Raw genomic sequence first — 25,521 nt, forward strand, 5'->3', positions numbered from 1 at the left:
AGAAAGAATCCCAGTCCTGCATTTACAAAAACTCAGACCTAGCTCGAGGCCATTGTAGTAGGCGCCATCGGTAATAGTTGCAACACTAGCAGCATCGCACACGATCCTCATTCCATATTTTTGAGCAATGGTCCATCTTGGTGCATATCATTATGCCACATGTGAGTTGATCTGCAATGTGACGCCATTAAGAATGTCGGGCAAAAGCTCTGAAGTTCAAGCCATCCCCATGAACAAGAAGACGAGGCTAGTACAACCCAAAAGCTTCCAACTCTGAAAATCCATGTCTTGATCTCTGCCACAGGAAGTGATCCTTATTGCACATGACCAAAATATGTCTAAGGATCTGGGATAGATACTTATGAGAAGCCCCTTTATTGGGCGTCCAAGCAAGTCTCGAGCTGCCCGACACCTATCTGGACTGGTGAACTCCACAAGAACTTTTTACTTTTCTACAATAACCTGCCCAATTACCAGAAATGGCCACTTTTATAGAGTCACAAGCAAACAAAAGACGAAAAATAGTCACTTCTTTCAAAAAAATATTTTCAACTAAAAACATTTTCTAACAAAAAATATTTTCCGCCGAAACAAACTAGGCCTAAATCCTCCGTCCTTTCTCAGTCTGCAAACAATACCCAACCAACTTTAGCTGTAAAAAGCTAATTAATTTGCTCAATAACCTTCTGGGAAATAGACTTGCAGCACAAGGTTTTGTATACAACAATCATTGAATATACAAAGAAGAAAGCGAAAAAAACTTAGAAAGCATTTGCATGGTTTCAGGATCACTTCCAACAAATGAAAGAGACTTTCCATATAAAGTTATTCTTGTGCAAACATGGGATACACATATATATTAGTGATAACTACCTGGGATGAGTGCAGAAAGGCTCAAAGTAATTACTCAAAATTGTAATCGGTCTGGAAATTCTTCTTATCCATGTAGCTATGTAGTAACATTACACTCATATACAGGCTTGAATTACAAAATTACAAAAGATAAAACAGAACTATCATCATTTGAAAGTAAAGTGACATCCCAAAATCAGAGAAGGTACCATGGCCAATATTCACAAATTGCAAATTCCCAGCCCGCTAGGCAGACCCATCCACTCCCATAAGCCTAGTGGGAAGCTTTTAGAACCTTCATAAGCTCTAAACCAGTAAATTCAGGAAACCTATGAGAAGCGTTTGAAAGCTTTTAAACGTGAGCGTGGACCCTTTGACCTTGCTTCAAGAAGCTTCGCCTTCAAAGTATTCTCCTTTAAGACTGGAGGCAATTTCGAAGATTCAGAGACATCAAGATCTGGGGATGCTAGTTTTGGCATCCATTGTCGTACCGGACTCGGCTGATTCCTCCATCCAGAGTTACTGCAGGAAGCCTCCCCATAATTACTGTCAGGATTTAAGTTCCCACCATCCGACAATGAAAATTGGCTTATTAGGTTATCAACCATGTAATTGGAACTCATCCCATGGATTTCATCATGTAAATTCCTATTTTGGTAACTGCTGTCTTCAGTCGCTTCGTGATGTTCAGAATTCTGGGAAATGCTTACATCAACTGGCTTCGCTTCTGTGGTTTTATCCTGTTCTGTATCCACTACCTGGGACTTCTTATTTCCATTGCATGACATAGCCCAAGCCATCTGCTCTTCAAACTTAACTTGAAAGCTGGATGGAGTACGACTTTTTACCCGTTGATGAGAGATGAAACTTCTCTTCATTTCATTTGATTTCACTGCTTCATCAATATGACCATCCGCAGCTTCATCCCCATGTGATTTTAAGTCATTGTTGCTTGGTTTGTTCAGCTCAAAACAATGTGAATCACTGCCTAAAGAATCTTCTTCATCACCCATGTCCTGAGGTGCACTCAGAGCCTCATTCAAAGGGACAGATTCAAGTGACTTGCGGCGATCTCTCGACAGCTGGTTATCCATACTTTTAGAGTTATCCAGGCGTTTAGCTTGAAGGAAGGTTTCTATTTCAAGGCTTAACTTATCAACTATTGAGTTCTTTTCCACAAAACCATGCTGGGCTTCTTCTAGCTGCATCTGCATCCGTTCGTCAAGCCATGATTCAGATATATGAAGAATCAGACGATCTTGATCAGCCCTTCGAGTCCCATCCTTGTCAGATTTCTGTTTTAAAGCATGGACCTCTTGTTCATAGTCTTTTATTCCCCTAGCAAACTCATCACAGAGGTCTTCCAACAAAGTCCTTGATTTTCTCTCCCTTTCCAGCTCTTTCACAGCAACAGAGAGAGAAGATTTCACCTCAGAAAGCTCCCGAGCTAACTTTCTGTGGAGGCTCTCTGATCTTTTCCTTAACTTCCTCTCATCTTCTAGCTCATCTCTCACTGACTGAACTGCAGCATGGATTCGTTCCTGTTCCTTACCCTTCCTAACTAGTTTATCTTCTGCAATTTGCTTCAATAAATCATCCATCTCATGTCGACCAGCTTGCCTGTCCCGAAGCAACTCTTTGATTTTGTGACGGGATTGATCCAACTCCATTTTAAATGCTTTTATCAATGACATATTGGACGCATGCTGTTCTTCCAAGCTCCAGATCCGATTTAATACTTTGAGCAGTTCTGTAGATGTTTTAAGATTATAATGTGAGTCACCAATCCTTCCCTTAAAATCCAAAGAACTAGTAGGAGTGACTGCAGGGTTATAAGGTGCCACCTGTAAGAGAAAGGCATGTAAACCGATGAATAAGTATGATGAAGAAACCTGATTATGGAAGGTTAGGATACTAAGACAGAAGTTCAATGAGAGAAAACATAAGGTGCACATTGTACCGTGTGTAATGTCTTTGGAGTCAACTTTATGAGACACACTTGACTCAGATTCATAACACAAATTAGAAATATTCCAAAATTATGTATAATAATACAAGTCAATTGATTAAGCCCACTGCCCAAGGGCTACAGTCAGCATTACGCTTCCATCATGCTTCCCTAGATATATATTTCCTTTCTCCAGTGACGCACCATTGTGGTGCGTTCTCGACACTTCAAGGAAAATGCATTGCTCTATAGTCTTTCACATACTATTCAAAGGTACGACTTGTGAATCTGGCCCATGTCTCATCAGTTTGTGTAGGATGCATAACAGGCAGTCTGCCTTATTCTGGATTCTTAATAATATTTATCTCCAGCAAAACCAATATTAAACCAAAATGGATATAATCATTTTATGTGGTATCGCTCTTCTACTTGAAATTACTGGTGAAAGAGCATTAACTTTAAAATTTGTCAAAAAGATCATGATGCTTACCTCCATGGAACTACCATAACTTGCAGGAGATACAGGCTGCAGGGCGCGATTATTCCTTTCAATTGATCGATGATGTTGCATCAGTGATGCAGCAACATGCCTCCTCAAACTGCTTGCACTCCCCGGCTGGCAGCGATCATCAGATAAAAATCAGTTGCGAAGAGATTGTTGGAAATATTATGGAATACAAGAGGGACCATTATGAAGGCAAAATAAAATGAGACTTCAAAGCTCAATCACAACGATGATATCTTTAGATGTATTTTGTCCCATTTATAAGTGCCTAGGGGTTTGGTTGACAAAATATTTCTCAGGATACAACGAAACCCAAATGGTACTCTAAAATAGCACTTTCTAGAGTAATAAGAAAACACCCTTATGGAGAGAATAACACAAAAGAGTAGGAGGAATAGAGAAAACAACCTAGTGGAGAGAATAACACAAAAGAGATATGTAGGAGGAATAGAGAAAAGCTATGAGATTGCGTGTCTTTGCGTATGACCAAAGGGTCATATTTATAGTGATTTCGGACACATCCAGTGGTCCAAAATCATTTGATCCATTGGTCACAAATTGTAACCACCAAATCCAATTTAATAGATAATTTAAATTGTAACCACAAAATCCAATTTAATATATAATACAAAACTCTTTAATTTCGCACTTGGGTCAACTGAGCTATCTCAGTTGACCGAGCTTCTTCCAAGCATTCTACTAAGGCTCTCGGGTTTTTGTATGTAGCCGTGATGCATCAAGCTCGGTTGACCGAGAGTAGTCTTAGTTAACTTTTTAATTTCCAAAATAAATTAGAGTTCCTCAAAATCCAATGTGCATGTGCAAAGTGCACCTCATAACACCCATTACCCGTGCTCATGTCACATGACACGGGCAGCTTTGCCGCCGCTAGGCGGCTAGCTCTCTTATCCATCACTCAATTCATTGTTAAGTGAAAATGATTCCTTATAAGCTAGTTGACATCCAACTATCTAGTCAATGTGGGACAACTTTTCTTCCTACACTTCAAAATATTGGTTCTCTCCAAAATTTTGGATTGACTTGAAAGATGTAAATCTTTCAATTAAATGCACATAAAACTTTTAGATATAAAATAGATTTCATAACTATTGAAATACCCAATATTTTAAATAAATCTATCAAAGATAACTTCCAACTTTAGTTTCAGAAGTCCATCCTTTCTAAGGTTATCCAAAACACACAAATGTTCCAAACCTCCATAAATGGCACATAGTGGAGTAGATATACTTAGAATTGGCAAGGCTACGAGATAATGCAATACAGAATAAACATACAGAATAAACATCTCTCGCACTGCTCAATTTGAGTAATTTGTATCAAATATATGCTTCTTCATTCAATTGTCAAGGTCATTATTTTATGGGTTAATTACCTTTTTATTACTTAGGTTTTCACGTTTTTATTTTTTCACACCTAGATTTCAATTCGTATCACAGATGGTACCTGAATTATGGGTAAATACCAATTTAGTACCTCTGTCACAATTCTGTCACCCAAACTAACGGACTGTAACGTAGGTGCTTTCAGCCACCCCCTGCGGCTGGTCTTGGGGTGATTCAACCACCCCTTTTTGGCTTCAGCCACCCCTAAAGCCTTATGAGTGGTTCGGCCACCCACAGATGGGCCGTAGGGGGTGGCCGAAACCACCCCCATGACAATCCGTTAGTTTGGCTAACAGAATCGTGATGAAGGTACTAAATTTGTATTTACCCATAAGTCAGGTACCATTTATAATACAAATTGAAACCTAAGTGGAAAAAAATAAAAACGTGAAAACCTAAGTACTAAAAAGATAATTAACCCTTATTGTAATTAATTATCCAAGGGAGTTAAACAGAGAAGGGGTGGCATAATCAGGGTCGAAGAATTATGTAGCACTTTCAAACATTTTGGACGTGAAAGTTCTATACAAAAGTTAATTTAGTAAGAGTAAAGCAGCTAGCAAGTATATGGCACTGCAGAATTAACAAGAAAAATCTAATCATTACTGTAGAAATCCTCACCAAATAGAAAATGAAACTTCAGAGTTCTTTGCTTTGTATGAGAACCGATTTTTTTATTTTTAACTTTCTAATGAGAACCCATTATAACCATTGAGTAGAGAACTAAAAGAGGAACCACAGATTCAAAACAAATGACGATAATGAATAACATGAAAATCAACAGGACAACCGACAACATAAGATGTAAAATAGGTTTTTTTTTTTTTTTTGACATGGGCAAACATGAGGGGAAGGGGGATTCAAACTAGTAACGTCCACTTCATGAGGCGTGGCCCCAGCCGATTGAGATTGAGCTGCCTCTTGGCTCTTGGGGACAAAAAATAGGTTCTACAATTGAATCAATGCGAAAAACAAACAACAGACAATCTTTACCAATGGCCTAATAAAAGAGGATTAAAAATCCCAGAAACCCACAATCAAAATTTTATCAAAAACCACCTTTTAACCAGAAAAAGAAAAGAAACAAAAACCCATTCACATTTCCTGCCCATCTGGACCAACAAACATATCTATAAATGAAAGAGCCACGCGGAAGCTTTAAACAAATAAAACATGCTTGGTATAACACATATTTACGGAAAAGAAAGAAACCAATAAGTCTAATAACACGTGACATTTAACAAGTGATTTTGTCTAACGCAAGAAACTCCATACACTGAAACCCCATGAATCACAAGAACCATCAATAAACAAAGGCATACAAAACAAAGCAAAATACAAAATACTCATAAACATCAACACAGTCATCCACTCATGATCTTGCCCAAGTACAAATGTAGGTGTTAGGAAAAGAATCCGAAAGAAAAAAAGAAACCCCACTAAAAATTGGACATACCCACAAGCTCAAACATGCCAAAAAATCAAAAACCCAAATCAGACACCTCAAATCTAGCCAAAAAAGAAAAAGAAAAAGAAAAACCCCAATACCTGGTCAGGAGAACTAGTAGAATTATCAGCCAAGAAGTGGGAAAGATCCAGGCCCTTGTCCTTTCTCAGCTTATTATAGTGGTGCTGGTGGCGGCGCAGCCTAGAGTCAGCCCCAGGACCAGCATTACTGACACCGCGGTGCATTTGAGAGAGTGGAAAATAAAGCTGCTGAAACTCCCAGAGAGCCGCGGCGAGCTTTCTAGCAGAAGGATGGTGAAAAGGGTAGCTCCTAATGATGGTATCATGGGCAGTAGGAGGCGCCCAAAGTCTCCAAGAGAGCACTGGAGTACAAGGGCCCCCTCTTTTCCCTTCCAACAATACCCCTCTCCTCAACTTTTCTCCTAAATTTTCCTCCTTTTCTGCTCCCCCTTCCCCACTTTTCCCTCCCCTTTCCATTCTCTCTCTCTTTTTTATGCTTCTTTCTCTCTCATTCTTTTTTATAAAAAATAAAAATTCTTGTGTTTTGGGTTTGGGAAAGTAAAGGCCTGGTGGGTTTGGATTTTTTTTTTTTTTTTCTTGGGTCTGGTTTGGTTTCTTAAATTGTGTTTGCTTTCTTCAATCTTCTTCCTCTTTCTCCAGCTCAGTCTTTGACCTCCATGGCCAAAGGGGATCATGAGAATTTGGTTGGATTACCCGTGGCGCATTTAGTTGGGTCACCCGCCACAATAAGGTTACTGTACGTTTGAAAGGGTAAATCTCTTTTAGGCCTCCGAGTGGAATCGTGGGCTTGTTTTACATGCACATGTGGACGTATAAACATGTTACATACATGCATGTTAAATAGGCATATACGATTAGATGTGATAGATTTATGTCATTTTTGTTAATTTATTTTAGGAGGTATTTTTTGTTTTTAATTTAAAATAATTTTCTCATTGAGATAAAAATAAAATAATTTTGAGTATTTTGTGTTTTAGGTTATTTGTTAATATTTTTGTTTTGAAAATAGAATGTTAAATCACCACTTATCTTAAAACCTTAAACTTATAAAAAATTATAAATTTAATCATTTCATTAATATTCTAATACTTCCTTCACGTGTGAGCTCAAACTCTTCTTTAATAAGTGAGACCCAATACCTAAAATATTTAATTAAAATAAAATGTCAGTTAATAAAGACAAAGTTCGAATTCAGGATTTTTGAATCTAATATAATGTAAAAAACGAAAAAGATAAACAAAGAAAAAAAAAAGCTTTATACAAATTGTACATTTATAACTTGATGAATGATTGATTACATATGGGGTATTTATAAAAATAAAAAAATAAAAAAAAAAGAATTAGGAGACATAGGGTCCGTTTGGCAAACCCTTTCCCTTTTTTTTAACTGTTCACGCTACTTTTTTCTAAAAAAAAATCAACATCAAAATATTATCCTATTTTTTACTTTTTATATCACATTATTTACTTTTTATTATTATTTAAATAAATAAATTATTACAAAATAAAACATTTTCATTTTTCAATACAAAAAATTTACAACTTTATATCATATCAATCCACTTCAACCACAATATCTAAGGTAAAAGAGTTTGCCAGAAGGACTCATAATCCCATAGTTACATGGCGCCTATTGATTGTGATTGTTGATCTAAACATGGAAGTCATCACCATAAAAAGAAGAGGAATTATCCTTTCTCCACAAACTTGGTAGGTGATCCACAAATTTCTTGACAGAAGTTTTCTTAATTGATTTGAGTTGTGGTAAGTTTTCACTTACTTTCCTCCTTTGCTCATACTCACTTCCTTAACATAGAAAAAACAAACATTTCAACAAACATAACCAAGTTTTTTGTGGATATATATATGTTGTTATTACTGTTCTTGCCTTGCTACTAGATTTTATGAACTCCACTTGAGCTGAATGTGAATTTAGCATGCCAAAATATATCCTATTTTAATTAACTCAGTAGTTTCCCTGACACAAGGATATTTATATTTGTAATCGTGTAAAGTTGGAAAAAGAAAAAAAAATAATAATTATAATTATGGTCGGGCCATCATAGGATTGATGGATCCTGATATTTATTCAATAGGACCACCGACCCAATCTTCTGACATTGATTGCGTGTCTTAATCTATGTTTGAAAAACACCAAAATACTGTAGGAAAGTAAACAAGAATAAGAACCTACGCCCTATAGGCCACGTTCGGTGAAACCTACTCACCGAAAAGACCAGAGTTTATGCTCCGTTTGGTAAACTCCTTCCCCTCCCCCCAAGTATTATTTACTTTATTTATTTTTTTAAAAATATTAATATTAAAATATTTTTACTTTTTTTATTTTTTATATCACATTATTTATTTTATATATCATATTAATTATTTTTTATTATTATTTAAATAAAAAAATCACTACAAAAAATTTTTTTTTTTAGTAAAATGATGATTACAAGGGCATTAGCTAGGTTTTTTTAGTAGAACATATTAGTTGGTGGATTCTAGGACCAATTTATGAATAGAACATATATATGATGAACTCTTATTGTATTAATTAATGGACTCATTTTAAAAAAAAAAATTGGTTTAATAAGTTATTTTAGCCCAAAAAAACAATTTGGGCCAGAACAATCAATTTTTGGCTCAATTAAAAAAGTCAACGGTTAACTGATTAATCGAACTGATTTTAACAGAAATATCCGTTTAACCAAAACTTTCGAAATAAATTATTATCCAAATGTAATCAGTGAATTAACTGATTTAACCGACAATTTCACTTAGCTGAACAAAAAATGACTCTATTGAACTGAAGCAAACCAAACCGATATCTACTGCTACCTCCAAGTATATCTCATAGTGCTAAATAAGCCAATTCTAATTGCATTTTTGGTAGATTTTTACTTTTGGTATTTTTTTTATTTTTTATTTTTTATCTTCGTTTAGGATCATGAACGGAAAATGTTCATATCTATAATTCCTTTTTCCTCTCCCACATTTGAATTTTATTTTATTTTTTTTTTAAAAAAAAAAAAAAAAAAAAAAAGTTTGTAGCATGATGAATATCACCGCATGAGAAAGTAGCAGTGGCAGATAAATTTTTTATAAAGAAATTGTCTTGGAAATAGCATGCTTGGAGTTATTCAAAAAGAAATGAAAAATAGCAGTTACCTACTATTACTATATTAAAAAAGTACACTGATAATCGGTAAATAGGTAAATGGCTCGCGTTCTGCCAAATCCTTTTACGTGCCGTGTTGGAGTCTCATCTGTCAAGCGCGGCAATATGTACGCCGTACAACGGTGGAACTAGACATTTTATATTGGGAGTGTCATTAAAATTTTTTTGGTGTCTTAAAAATTTTCTTCATCTTAAAAATTTGATAATTCACACAATATATGCATCACCAAAAAAATATTTATAAAAGTTCATTAATATGTGCTCAAATTTATATATTAGAAATGTAATATGTCGGCACTAAATCAAAAAGGCAGAAATACACAAAAAAAGAAAAAGAAAAAAAAGCCTAGAAATGCACTTTATAGTCTCTTACAAGTACAAAATCATTAAGTATCGAATCTAAATAAAAAAATTCATTTCGATTTAGATGCCTATGGGTTTTTCCATTTCTGGATAACCAGACTCCATAGATACATACATATAGGTTTACTAACTTTTATTCAATTTTCTAGGCAACCAAACAGAAGATAATTAAAAATAAAAAATAAAAAAAATTACAAATAGAAAAGATAAATATGTGAGAATTAATAATCAGAGATATCAGATCATGACCTAATTTGGCAGTTGCATCATCGAGTTCGATCGTTCCCATGCCACGCCTACAACCTCAAGAAATTGATAAAATAAATCAAAAAATTCAAAATTAAAACTAAGTAAAAGAAATAAACTAGAACAAAAATCTAACACAAAAGCGACTGAGAGTCAGAGAGGAGGAGTTACTTTGCTTAGTGATGATGATGGTGGCGCCTAGACACGATATGGGACAAAAGATCCTCAACCCCACTTTGCTTGACAACCTTATTGAAGATAGCAAGGTAAAAACTGTGTTGAGAAATCATGGCAATACTAGTAATATTGGAAGTGCCGTGTCTTGGGTAATGGGTAAGTAAAAAGATTTTTTTTTAATTTTTTTTAATTTTGGGGTGAGAAAAAAAAAAATTAAAAAGGCACCCCCAAAGAGTGTTGTGGCTCCGCCACTAAGGCCGTTGGATCTTACTCCTTCCAGGTCTAGATTTCCTTTCAGGCTACCTATGTCTCCTACAAACATGATTGATTTAGACTAGGGATAACTAGAGCGATCTAGATCAAGCCATGACTCAATGGGAGTAGAGAATGTTTGAATGAGATTATTTATCCGTTCGAACATAAAAGATAGAAATTGTCATCCCAAGTTCGTTCGAACGGCACTTGAAACGGGTTGACTTTAAGTGCTTGGAATGGATTGAGAGTTTTATTCCCACTCAAAAGGGTAAGTAGTTTCGTTCGAATGTGCTGTGATAACTTTTTATAAACCGACTTATTTTTTATTTTTGTACTATTTCATGGATGTAGATCATAACTTAACCACGTAAAATCTCTCATCTTTAGTTTCTTTTATTCCGCATTTCATTTTATATTTTCATAATATTATAATTTCTTTCACAGTATCATAGATCAAATCTCATTAACTAATTATCTCAATATATAACTTAATGGGGTAAAGATATGCACGCCGCGTGCAAAATTTTTTTTTTTTTTTTAAAAAAAAAGTTTAAGACACAAAAAGTTTAAAAATTCCTTAAAAGTGATAAAGGTTGGATTGGTAAAATTTAAACCATTCAATTAAAATAATAATTAAGATTTTAAAGTCTGTTGTGCAGTTACTCAAAAAAAAAAATTAGATGGCTCTTGTTTAAAATTTCAAACCTTGTTCAAAGCAAAAATCAAGGAAAAGTTGAACGGAATGACAAGAAATGTTTGGTTTTCATCTTTTACTCATTTCTTGTCTATCTCCATGTTGAGTATATGTGTGAGTGTAAAGAGAATAGAATCTCGCATTTGAAACATATAAGAAGTGTGAATGGTTAATATAGTATTGTTCAGATCCAAACTCATGAGCTTGGTTTTTTCTCTTTTTTTTTACAATATATATATATATATATATATATATATATATATATATATATAGTAGGTAACTGCTACTAATATTATGAACTCAGCTTAAGCTTTTGAATTGTGTGGTGTCTCAACATGCTAAATTATGGGCTTAAAAAAGGACTCCAAAGGTACATTCTCTATAAAAGATTGACAAATTTACCATTGAATATGTAACACTTCTCTTTTTTGACCACCTCGGCTCATTCGATTTCATGTCAAACAACAAACATAAGAACATTGTAAGATGTCCATTGGGCCCAGATATTGTGGATTTGCCCGGAGTAAACATGGACCTTTTCCGTTGAAGTACTTGGTGTGGATCTGCACACTAATCCAGAAAATTGGGCTGATCATCGTGGCCTATTAGCCCATAAATCTAATGGCTTCTACAGAGCTAAATATAACATGTAGCTAAGGGTGTAAATGGAAAAAGAGAAAGTACAAAATTTTCCCCTTGCATGTGATTGATTTGATTGGTCACCTTTTGCTTAAAAAAACAAAGAAAAGGAGAATTGTCTCAAAAGTCCTTCAGTTTTCGTCTTGTGATAGATAGATAAAGACATTTAAAGACATTTACGACTCCAAGATGAGTGATCAAACAATTTAAGTATCTGTCAATCCATAAGATTGAAGTGAGCATCTCATTAAAAGCATGGGCCTGAATCCCAGAAAGTGCCCAAGAGATATCTACTCGGGATAATACATTATGAATTTGTTACCAAAGAAACGTAGAGATAAAGTAGGCATTAAATTATAGTAAATTTATATTTAAAATGAATTGGATTTCATTTAGATTAGTTTAGATTAGTTTGTTATCAATATTTTTATATTAGAGATATCTATTTGTATTTCAATTATCTAGTTATTTTTTTAGGTTTATATTAATCCCAAAGCTTAATAAAATGATTAGAGCTTTACTCTAAATCTAAGTCATTGTAATCTTCATATTTAAATGATTATATTTTAATAAAATGGATTCAGAAAATTAATCCCAAAGCTTGAGTTTGAAAAGGGTTTTTAGGTTTCCTCAAAATCTAAAAGGTCTTAGTTCCCTTAGAATCTAAAGTTTAGGTTCCCTCAGAATCTAAAATCTATCACATGACGTATTCACGTAACAGAATTCTAGAGGATCATGATTCAGATCTATTGGTTCTAAACCTAAAGGTTTGAAAAGGTTGGATCAAAGTTGCCTATAATTTCTAGGGTAGAAATTATTATTTTCAAAGTAATTATATAAGTGGTTGAGTGAGTGGTTGAAATCTCAACTATTATTTTCAAATTAAGTGGTTGAAATTTTGTCATATCAAGAGCTATCACTCTCAAAATATGGATAAATATTGTAACGATTGAAGGGATAAATGTTGAGTTGTTAAAAGTCATATATGTTGAAATGTGTTAATATAAAAAATTCTCAACTATTTAATTTGAAAACAATAGTTGAGATTTGAGGAAATCTTCTGATCCGTAGAATGCCCTTGAAATTTTAAGAAATCCTAATCCAAAGTGCCCAAGTTAATCCTCCCTCCTATGCCAAAATTGAATCATTTAATCAAATCCAAACCATGCAACTATGGGATATATAGTTTATGCAATTTTAGCAACAAAAAAAAAGAAAAAAGAAGTTGTGGAAAGATAATATATATATAAAACTATGTCCTACTACACTTGTCCCACAAGCTTAAACTTATAGGAAGAAGTAAATTTAATTATTTAATTATTAGTTTAACACTCCCCCTCCTCACGTGTAGGCTCAAACTCCCTTTTAATAGGTGATGCCAACACATAGAATATTTAATTTAAATGGGGGTGATTTGACGGAGTCAATGTTTGATCTCATGACCTTTGGTTTTGATACCATATCAAATTACCAATTAACATGACAAGGGCCAGGGAAAATACCGTCATGTACGTGAAGGAGGGTGTTGAGAAATAATCTCACATTGCCTGTGGACAAGACTTTGGGCATGTTTATAAGGAATGAACAACCTTTTCTTATTGAACTAGTTTTATGAGATAAGTTAAGCTCATGAATTTCTTCATGGTATCAAAGCCTACCACAGGACGAATAAGGCCCACATTACTTACTACATGACAAGGACCAGGAAAAATGAAGGTATTGAGAAAGAATCCCACATTTTCTGTGGACAAGACCTTAGGTATGTTTATAAGTAGTGGACAATCATCTCTTATAGAACCGATTTTATGAGATGAATTAGGTACATGAATTTCTTTAGACCCATCACAACTTGTCATCTCTATATCAGGTGGAACATAAATGGTACTTAGTTAAAGTCAATCATTTCAAGAGAATTTTTGCAAGGGCTTCTTATTTAAAAAAAATTAAATTTAGCTCATAATGCAATTCTTATATTAGTTGCACACATGAGACTTTTTGTAGACAAGTAGATTATTTTAGTGCCAATGACATGAATATTATTGGTATTCATGACGATTAGAGTATATTGTGAGATGTGATTTGATATTGTAATCTATCCCTCAATATCAAATCATATCCCACAATATACTCAAACAATGACAAATTGCATCGTAAGAATTGATCATGCACACATGCTTTCAACATATTTGAGTGATTGTTTATTATGACTTATTATGTATAAGATATGGTAGATGGAGATGGTGTTTTCATTTTGTACGGTGGAAGATATATATAACAACTAGTGGTTCCTTTCCTTTATAAGAAGCAAAAGCTTAATTTGGGAGATTAAGTCACCCTCTCATGTGCCTGACATCTCTATTCTCTATTTTTATATAAAATTTGGATAGAGATCTTTCATGCATTGGTTTGTCTATTCTCAATTTAACTATAGAATGACTTGATCCGTTTGTTTCGACATAAAATATTTTTGATGTTTAACTCGTACGAAAAATTCGCGCCAGCGGAAAATGGTCGGCGACTTCAGGCAACATTTGGCAAAGGTCTGGCAGTTTGAGGATAAGGAAAAACTCAAACTTGGAAAATAGTTTACGAAATTTAAAAACAAAATCTATTTTTGAAATTAAAGAAGTTTTTTTTTGTTAAACCGAAAATATTTTTGATTTGACTATTCTTTTCGGTCGCACCACACACTGAAAAATACATAAAACATTTTTTAGAAAATATTTTACATCGAAACAAACAGAGTTTAACATTAAGTTACCGTAAAACATTTTTTAGAAAATATTTTACATCGAAACAAACAGAGTTTAACATTAAGTTACCGAACTTCTCAAACGGAACTCACTTTAAAATTGAGTAGTTTTATTTAGAAAACTATTATACAATTTGATGATGTGACAATAACTATTAGCAATTGGATTGACATTTAAAAAAAATAATAATAACACCAAGAATTGGTTTCATTGCCACATCATGAATAACACCAAGAATTGGTTTCATTGCCACACCAAAAAAATAATAATAACACCAAGAATTGGTTTCATTGCCACACCAAAAATAATAATAACACCAAGAATTGGTTTCATTGCCACACCAAAAATATAATAATAACACCAAGAATTGGTTTCATTGCCACACCAAAAATAATAATAACACCAAGAATTGGTTTCATTGGTTTCATCGTCCTATCTTTTTAAAGATAAAGGAAAAAATTAACATGCTTCCCCGTTTATGCGAAAGAATCTTCAATTGCACTAGATTCTACTACTTAAATGAATTTTAAAATACTTTATTAATTGGTATGTGCCTACCCAAGGAAGGCTTTATTCATCTATATATGTGTAGACCTTCAATTTTTTCTTTTCTTGTTCCTACGCTTTTGGCCTGCAATTTTCAATTTTTTTTTTTTTTTTTTTTTTTTGAAGGAGCAATTTTCAATTGAACATGTTTCTTTACTATCTATTAATTAGAAGGAGAAAAAAAAAATGCTATATTAGTGTACTTATCTATTACCCACAATTCAAGTCATCACATGGAGTTTATACTGTAGCCGATAAACAGTTTTCTTTTCTGTTTTCAAAAATTAAAAATACAAATTTTCTCATAATTCTTAACAAATAATATAAAACATAGAGTACCTTTAGGAAATTTGTCGCACCTTGTTATAGGAACCGTGCAAGGACTTGTTGGAGCCCCTAGAAGGACTAACGGGGGCCTCATCTTGCTGAGGCACCCTTATTGCAGATATGGTAGCACAAGTCACCTCTTTGTTTTGTTTTTTTTTTTTTTTTTTGGGGGTCGCCCTTCCATACGAGAGTAGAGGGCTGACTTCGCCTCTCCTCATAATTTGTAACGATCTAAAAAGACTAGTTAATTTAGAGCTTTTACAAAATTGCTTGTAAAACTCAGTCGTCTCACTTACTCTATATGAACTACTCATCTTTTTAATGTGACCCGGAAGAGAGTGATCAAATATGATTCAACTTATAGGACTAGTATCAAACAAAAAAGATAAAGATAAACTCCACCCATAAAAAGAAATAGTAAAACAACCACACACATACTTAGATAGAGAAGACTTTTCAATGCCCTAAACTTTATATGAAACTAAAGTCTAAAAGACATTACAAAAATCTAAAATAGTAGGCAACAAATATCATCAGCAACCCCAATCTGGCAAAGTCAACTGATATTCATGAGGCCAAGTGAAGAGATTGCGTAACTATAAAGCAAATTACAATAACAATTAATCCTACTCATTGCTGCCTAACATGCACATTACACGTAATGAATAAATTATAGTAAAATATAGTAATTCCAAAAATCTTAAACTTCTCAAAATCATTATTAAAGTTGATAATTAACTTCTTTGATTACTTTAGTTAATCAAACAATCTAGATTATATAGACTTACAAGACCAAATAGAAACATAAGAGAGTGCCTTCTATTAGGATGTGGTATAAAACTTCATTTTATAGCCTTTAATAAAAATTTGACACATCGTATAAAAATACCAAATACAATAGAGATGAAAACACCGTATCTTGAATTCAAATCAATCACATCAACTTTTTTATTCATTCTAACCTAACGCCCACCACCCACCACTCACCACCGAACCCTCCACCTACTTCTAAGCCTCCAAAATTGGAGTTTTCAAAATCAACCAAGACGATGGCTTTGGTGGTTTTGTCAATGATTTTATTAATAGGTATTTTGTCAAGAGAAGAAAAACTATTTTGTGTAAATAGTTATACTATATTTTGGTATTTTAAGCTTAAATGTATGTTTCCTATTCGAGGGTGACATCATGATTGAAGTTATTATCGAAACGTAATTGAAAGCCAACTCTTACAGACACGTATGACATCTTCTAATCCCGTAGAGACTTTTAATACTACTAATAATAGACTCCAACCAATAGATAATAACTAGATAATAAAAACACGATAGATTTGCTAGTGAAACCTTTTGTTCTCATCCTTTGCCTTACCCCATGTTTGATACGCAACATAAAATGTCCATTTTATGGTGTTTGACATAGTACATGACGACCGACAAAGGAAAAAAACATAAAGAAAAGAAATGGTAAAAATAGCTTAGGACCCATTATTGTTTTGTAATTTTGCCTAATTCATGGCTACATTCATATTGCTATCACATCTAGCACACGTTGGACTCAAATAAACCAAATATTTTAATGATGAATGATGATAGAAAAATCAAATGGAAAGTGAATGGATATAGGGAAATACGATCTTTACAAGTGTAGTGCTCATATTACAATGCGATTAGGATAACTTATAGAATATGAAGAGGGGGCTGTGGGTTTTAAAAAAGGTTTGGAAAAACTCCATAAAAATTTAATGAGCTTTTACTCGTTTTAACGCTTAAAAACTTTTAATTAATAACTTAAGAATATTGAATTTTTAATTTCTTTTAATTATTTTATTTCGAGCAACTCCAACAGCTTAGCTAAATGAGATATACTAGCTACACTTAGCTATTTTTGTCATTTTTTTAGCTCCAACATAATATTAGCTAGAATACTTTAAGAAAAATTACAGTTTAGCTCTCTAAAGTTGACAGCATTTTTCAATTCAAACACTAAAGTTTTAATTTTTATAATTCACCGCTACAAAGTTTCAATTTTTTTCAATTCAACCATTTCGTCAGTCATAACTGTTTTGACTGACGGAATAGTGATCACGTGCTACATACGTCATCACTTATGCATCTTTCTTCCCCAGAATGCCTCTAAAATCTCTCAATGTTCTTGATCTCTCGTTCCTTGCATCGCCCTGCTTCTCCAGCGTGATCACCATTGAAGGACTTGAGCAAAGCTTCACGCCTTCAACAAATTCAATTTCATCCTAAATGGTTTACCACACAACAACATAAACACCTTCCCATCTTCAATTATCAATCAGAAAATTAAAAAAAATAAAAATAAAAATAAAAATCCCATCTCCCAGTAACCGAATTCACTCTGTTTTTACAAGTAATGCTCTGCCTCGCTACTGAGCAAAGGTCAGAAAAGAAGAAGAGAGTGTTTGAGACTTCTACTTTGTTTGCCGTTGTCGTCTCCAACCTTGCAACCATTACCAACTCCGACTCTTCTGCAATTAAAGTGAGAGAGACCCATTTAAGGAAGCAGCTCAAATCAAAGCAGAATACAAAGCTAGACAGAGAGAGATACAGAGAGAATCAGAGAGGATTACAAAAATTGGAAAAATTTGGAACGGAATTTCTTGAACGACAACACGCCAAAAAGGTCAGTTTGATAATTGAAGGAAACAAGGTAAAAAAAAAAAAAAAAAAATTGGAAGAAGAAAGAGATGAATCTTTGATGAGCCATCCCAACTAGTATTGTTGCAGGCAGGGATCGTCACAAAAGCACATGGCACATGCCACAATAAATTGCAGAACATAAAGTTGGTAAAAGCTGATTGTCGTTCAAGAAATTGGCGAGGATTATTGGAACGCGACAACACGCCCAAAACCACCAACGTTGGCGAGGATTACCGTCACCTCCGAGAGGTCCAAGAACGGAAACGACACCATCGCCTCTGCCAAGGTTTTCGTCGATGGAGTGGAGGTGACGTGTCATCTCTGGTTGGGATAATTTTAGGGGCACTTTGGGAAAGAAAGATGCCGCACGTAATCACTGTTCCGTCAGTCAAAATGACTTTAACCGATGAAATGACTGAATTGAAAAAAAATTAAAACTTTGTGGGGGTTAATTGCAAAAATTAAACTTTGGTGTTCAAACATTGCCAACTTTAAAAGCGTAAACTATAATTTTTCCAATACTTTAATTGCTAATTTGTTATAGTGAATATCAATTTGGTGCTATTCACTGTAACACACTAAATGAATAAAATATTATTTCCGATTATTGCTTTTTCTTTGTTTATTGTTTCATTATTCTCCTCTTTTTTACTCAAAACCATTTCTTCTTCTTCTTCTTCTTCTTCTTAAACACATCTCTCAAGCCAACAACATTTATTTCTTCTCAATCACACAAATCATTTATTTATCCTCATCCTTTTTCTCTTTCCTCTCGCCCTTTCTTTTTGTTCTTTCCTCCCTCCCGCCCTTCTCTCTATCTTCCTCTTTGTCCTCTTTTACTGCTGAGTGATGTGGGTTTGAGCTCTCCCCATTCTTAAACTGTTACCATTATGAATAAGAAAGAGCTAGAGCTAGTTCTTGCCTTTTCTCTTTTGATTTGCTTGAGATAAAGTGTTTGAGGAGCTAAAGAGTGAAGATGAAAGAGGAGGTGGAATTGGGGCTAGTAGCTTTCGGTGAGAGGAAGAGAGAGAGAGACGGAAGGCTAGAGAGAGAGAGGGGAACAAAACAATTAAAAAAAAAATAATTTGGCAAAATCTTCTTAACCCCTTCAAACTACCACCCCAATGACAATATCCCCCCCTCCTCCGTGCAAATTATCAATTGTGGCAATTTACCCCTAAAACTACTAAAATAATGACAATGTACTCCCAATGGTAACAAAATGACGAAATTACCCTTACTAAAATAAAAACAAAAATACGAAAATTTATGAAAGAGAAAAAAGAATGAAAAAACTAAAAATAAATAAAAACATAACAGGGGTGCCGGACCACTCATGGATGGTGGCCGGACCACCCCTAGGTAACTAGGGATGGTTTGGCCACCCATAATTTCTGAGCAACCAAACTAAAATGGTAGGAAAAGGAAAAGACGATGTTTATTTAAAAGGAAGATCAACAAAGAAGCATTAAAATAGACATTTCAGAACCATACATCAAGAACTAAATTTTAAAACTTTGGGGAAACTTTACTTTGGCCCCCTGAACTTCCACTTGATTTTACAAACCCCCTTGAACTTCCAAATCTCTTATTTTGAACCCCTGAACTTTCAATTACTCTCAATGTGGACCCCTCCATCAGATTTTAAACGTTACATGACGTTTATACTCATGACTTTTGTATAAAATTTCAACTTCCAAAATGTTTTTTTATTTATTTTTTTTAAAATGAAAATCAAGGACATTTTGGTCTTTTTGTATTTTTAACAGCTAAAATTAATGGAATGGTTATAATTGAGAGTAATTGAAAGTTCAGGAGTCTAAAATGAGAAATTTGGAAGGTCAAGGGGGTTTGTAAAATTGTGTGGAAAGTCAGTGGGTCAAAGTAAAGTTTCCCCTAAAACTTTTCTCCATTTTCTAAGCAACCAAACATGCAAAAAACAAAAGACAAGAAAGGCAAGAAAACGAACCATTGTGGGTTTGAACTCCTGCTTCTTTTGCATTTCCAACAAGTCTTGCTTAAAAGATTGCTGCTTTTGCTTTGACTGTTTCTTGGAGGCCGCTGCTTTGCCTTTCTTGGGCAAGGACTGTGGCTGTGAGAGGCTCTCATGGTTCTTTTTTTTTTTAGGTAGTCATCGGTCGGCGGAACCGGGCTCGGCGATGGTTGGGAGACCTTCCCAACCAAGGTGACGATGCCTCATTAGCTGATGGGTTTTTCTCCTTCAATGCCTTCCTCGTGTTCCTTGGCCTCCTTGTAGGGACTGGGTCAATGGGCATCTCAGCAAAGGTCTCAGCCATGGTTGTAGATGTTAGAATATACGGAAAATATAATCCATAATTATGCTGATATAAAATATTCTCTATTTATGGGTTGATTGTAATCAAATATTGGGATTGCAATCAAATCAAGGAGATTTAATTACAATAATTATATTTAGACATTACCCTATAAATAGAGACCTTTGTATTATAAACAAATCAAGTTAATAAGCACAATGTAGCCCCTAGGGGTATTCCGAGTGGTGGATGTAGGTGTCTAACACTAAACCACCCGTAAAGTTCTTTGTGTTTATTTTCTATATTCCTTCCGCTATAATTTTCGCATCATCATTATTTGAATATGGTATCAGAGCCACTTTCTTGTGGCCTTCAACGTTCATGACATTTCTCATTGTTCTACTACATCCACATGCCACGCTCCTCTATATGCCACCCCCAATCATCATGCATCGCCTCCGGCCATCACGCTCCACCCAAACTCTCTGTCGGCTCAGCCACGTGCCGCAAAAGTTCCTTGATCATGGAGGTGGACACACAGTTCAATAGATTGGCCACTGGACGTTCCAGATCCGCCCAAAACGCCGCCATATCATTCTTGACGCGCCTCCATGTGCCGCCTAAAGTCTCTGTCATTTCGCCACTATCGCTTCCACCACAGACCGCCACCGTCGTCCTCTTCCAACTGAAGGACCTCCGTTCGACAAATCTTCCATCGGTGATTCCAGATCATCCCAGCCTGATGCTATCAGAGTCTCCATGTGCCTTCAAGCGCCATTGAAGTCTCTTGCGAGTTTGCCTTACGTGCCGCCACACGCTGCCTATTCTTCTGCGTGTAAACGCACGCGCCATCGACTGTCCAGCACCTTGCACGCCACACCAGATCCTAGCCTGCGGATCCACCACTTGTGCATCACACCATATACCTACCTGCCGTGTACTTGTAGGTTCTATTCTCCTTATGGTGGGAGCACAACATCAAATCACAACCCTGTGGCTTCACATGTGTACGCCACACTGGATTGTGGCCTTGAGGTCCCACAAACCCTCCCATACACTCGCCCACAACAGATCATAAGCCAAATCAGCCAAGCTGACCAGCTCTCTTCTACAGTAGCCGCATCAGAACTTGTGCAGCAAAAAAAAAAAAAGAAGAAGAAGAAGCGGTCCAAGGGTGACTACATCACGTGCGTCACGCGCCGGTCAGGTTTGATGCGCCGATCTGATAACCGCCCAAGTGTGCTCATTTTTCTTTCTATTTTTGGCCCAAGTTGGCCATTTTTATTTTTGGCTCATTGACAACCCTGACCCGTTGTCGGCCCCTTTTTGGATTTTGGCCCGTTATCGGCTCCTTTTATTTTTGGCTCATTGTCAGCCCTGTCTCATTTTTGGCTCCTTTTAGATTTTGGCCCATTGTCAGCCTCTTTTGAAGTTTCACTCATTGTCAGCCCTGGCCTGTTATTGACCACTTTTTGGATTTTGGCTTGTCGTCGGCCCCTTTTATTTTTGGCTCATTGTCAGCTCCTTTTAGATTTTGGCCTATTGTTCGGCCCCTTCTGAAGTTTTGCTCATTGTTAGCCTTGGCCCGTTGTTGGACCCTTTTGGATTTTGGCCAGTCGTTAGCCCCTTTTGAAGTTTGGCTCATTGTCAGCCTTGGTCCGTTGTCAGCCCCGTTTAAAGTTTGGCTCGTTGTCAGCCTTGGCCCGTTGTCGGCTCTTTTTTTGAATCTGCATTCACCAGCCACCTGCCGCTAGTAGCCTTCACCATCCACGGCTCATTCTCGGCCTCCACCACCGCCGTCATCATTGTTTCAGATTTCAAACTTAAGGTTCCAGAATATTTAGACAATAATTGTATTTAGATGTTGGTGTCTAACACCGAATCACCCATAAAGTTCTTTGTGTTTATTTTCTATATTGCTTCCGCTATAATTTTCGCATCATCATTATTTCAACAATAGAGAGAGAGGAAGAGAGATATTTGAGGTGGTCTGGCCACCCTATTATATTCAGTGGTGGCCGATCCACCCTCTAGGGGCGGTAGACGTGCCAACCATTTTGAACCACCCTTGTTTTTTTTCAACTTTTTTATTTTTTATTTTAAATATATTTAATGTTTTAATAAATATATATATTCAAATTTTTAGGGATATTTTTGTCTTATTAAAAATGTTATAAGGGTAATTTTGTCATTTTGCTACCATTGGGGGGTACATTGTCATTGTTTTGGTAGTTTATGGGGTAAATTGTCGTATTTAAATAAAATAAAGAGTAGAATAGAGAATCTGCTAGAATATTTATAAAAAGCAATAGCTAAAATAAAAATTTGCACTTTTTGACTAGCTATTTAAGCTAGTGTTGCTGGAGATGCTCTTAAGATTTTTTGTTAATTTTTGATAAAATGCCCAAAATACCCCTATTTTGTTTTTATAAAAAATGCAACAGGTAATATATATATATATATATATATATATATATATTAATAAACGTATTCTAATAGAATGAGTAGAAGTTCAAGGGGAGGTTTGTGAAGTGAAGAAATTTGTGGCCTAACTCATCTCATAAAACGGGTTCAATAAGAGAGAGTTGTTCACTCCTTATAAATATGCCAAAGATCTTGTCTACAAGCAATGTAAGATAATTTCTCAATACCCTCCCTCACGTGCCTATTTTTTCTGATCCTTGTCATAGGGTAAGTAGTGTGAGCCCTATTTATCTTGTGGTAGGTTCTAATATCATGAAGAAATTCGTGGGTCTAACTCATCTCATAAAATCGGTTTATTAAGAGAGGGTTGCTCAAGTCTTATAAACATGCCCAAGATCTTGTCTACAAATAATGTGAGATTATTACTCAATAGTTTCACCCAAAAAGTTGAGTCAAAAGTTGTTATTTATTTATTTATTATTATTATTTTTTTGTTGAAAAATATGCGTTTCTTTTAAAAATGAAGATAACATTTTTTAAGAGGAAAAGTCTTGCCACCCTTTTAATAAGTAACATTTTTTAAACCGCTTGATGCAAGAGACGGCTTCAATTTAGTAATATTAAAAATGGAGTTAAAATTTCTTCGAGATTCCTTATCCGGGGTTGTGAGACTTATTGTTTGAAGTAGTCTGGAAGAAGCCTACCTACCGGAGGCAAGTGAGTACTGCAATCTTTTTTGGACCGACAAATAAAAAATTGGACCGACACAAAACAACTGATTAAACTGCATGTCTATCTGATGATCATCCAGTATATATGATAAATTTGTTTAATCGGCCATCATTCTATTTAAGCTGTTTAATTACACATCAGTTGAAGGAAACTTTGGATCTGGTCAATTTCTCATAGTCAACCTATGAGAAATGCGACACACAACCTTTTTTTTTTTTTTTTTTTTTGTAAATACCTTTTGCTCCATATCCATTTTTTTATTGGGTCCTTCATGAATAATGCACTATAAAATAATTGGAGAATATGTGGAGGACCATACCACCATGAGAAGATCGACCCAACTTTAATTTAGTGGACCATCCACAGTTGAAAACAACCCAACCAAATTCTTATGGACGGATTTTGACATGCTATAATCGTTTAGGGGAATTGGGAGACTATTGGAGGACCGACCAAATCCTCAAAACTAGGTATACTCATAAATTTTCCGCACATTCACACACGTACATCATGCCCTCTAGCTCTCATACTCTTTCCATTCACTTTCCTCTCCAACAAATATACTGACTTGGGTGTTAGAGTAGCTTTGGTCTCTCTGAACCAGCGGTTTCTAATTATCACTCTCCTTTCGGTTGTTGAGAAAATTGCTCTAATAATCTTAATTAAGAAAAGAACAAAAACATTAATCTGGGTTCTGTTTATTAATGTGTTTTGAACTTTTTTTTTTTTTTTGAAAAAATGTTCTAAAAATCATTTTTAATAAAATAGCCAAAAACATATTTTTTAAAAAAACTTAAAAATAAATCTTTTTTTTTTTTTTAATTTTTATTTTTCAACATAATTCAAAAAAGTAACAAAAACATGAGAGGTGAATAGGATAAGAGTAATATTATAGGTCTTTTTAAAGTCCTTCTAGAGCCATCCTAAATGTGATGTGACTTTTAAAATCACCTTTAAATTTGAAATGTAATTTGTTGACTTTTAATCATTGATAATTTTAAAATCCACATCATATTTAAGAAGATTCTAAGAAAATTTTAAGAAGACTTATACCATTAGTCGTCAATTACAGCAGCATGCCCAAATGGACATTTCCATAAGGTTGACTTCCTTATGGTATATTCCGGTGGGTCGACATGTATGATTCCTAGTGACGGAGGGAACACGTGAATGGTGTGGATGAGTAAAGTCATCGTCAAAGCCGATTTAGAATGGAAACGTTTTTTCCAAAACTCGGTGAGTGCTGCAGCCGATATAGACGGAATAACGTTGACTATAAAATGATAATAAAAATAAAAATAAAAATAAAACAAAAGAAGTAATTAGAAGAACTTCAACATAAAAGACCAAGAAGTACTAAAAAAAAAAAAAATCTCGTGTATCAGCATCTCGTGTATCAGCATTGTGTCATATGATTAAGATGATTAGGATCCCTTAATTAAAACAAATTAGAAAAAATAATTATAGAATGAATTGTGAACAGAATTCTCTCCTGTTAGTTTTTTTTTTTTGACATGTCCGCACAAGAGGGGGGAGGGGGATTCGAACTAGTGACTTCCACTTCATTAAGGCCTCGTTTGGTTCGCGGATTGTTTAGTTCATTGGAAAAGGATTAGTTACCACTGAGATTAGCTACCACTGGGAATAGATTAGCTAGTCATATTCCTTTGTTTGGTTGTAACGCTGGAATAGACTACTTAATCCTATTCCTTCGTTTGGTATAGTGCAATATGTTAGTGAATGGAATTGTATTGTGATCTTATTTCCTAAAATACCCTTATAATATAAATACAATTTATATTATTAAGGACTTTCATTTTTTTTTTTTTTGAAACATAAACAATTTTACTATAATTTTTTTTTTTAGTTATGTCATGTATATATAATTTTATATATATATACACGCTTGAACAGGTATGAATAACCTGTGTTCAAGTGTGTGTGTATATATATCAGTGTGATTTTTAATTCAGTTATATATATATATAACTGAATTAAAAATCACACTGAGAAAGTATAGAGAAAGAGAGATGGAGAAACAGAATAAAA

General features: G+C 34.7%; 1 protein-coding gene across 1 annotated transcript; it reads right to left on the reverse strand.

Annotated features, from left to right (window-relative positions):
* Positions 1-913: 913 nt before the first annotated feature.
* On the reverse strand, positions 914-6,841 carry LOC132175617 (uncharacterized protein At5g41620-like). Its single transcript, XM_059587616.1, has 3 exons — positions 6,257-6,841; positions 3,291-3,416; positions 914-2,696 (listed from the first exon to the last, which is right to left on the reverse strand). The coding sequence occupies exons 1-3, from the start codon at positions 6,650-6,652 to the stop codon at positions 1,182-1,184; spliced, it is 2,037 nt and encodes a 678-aa protein (XP_059443599.1). The 5' UTR covers positions 6,653-6,841; the 3' UTR covers positions 914-1,181.
* Positions 6,842-25,521: the final 18,680 nt, after the last annotated feature.

The sequence above is a fragment of the Corylus avellana genome, chromosome ca3 (genome assembly GCF_901000735.1).
Source record: "Corylus avellana chromosome ca3, CavTom2PMs-1.0".
NCBI lineage: Eukaryota > Viridiplantae > Streptophyta > Magnoliopsida > Fagales > Betulaceae > Corylus > Corylus avellana.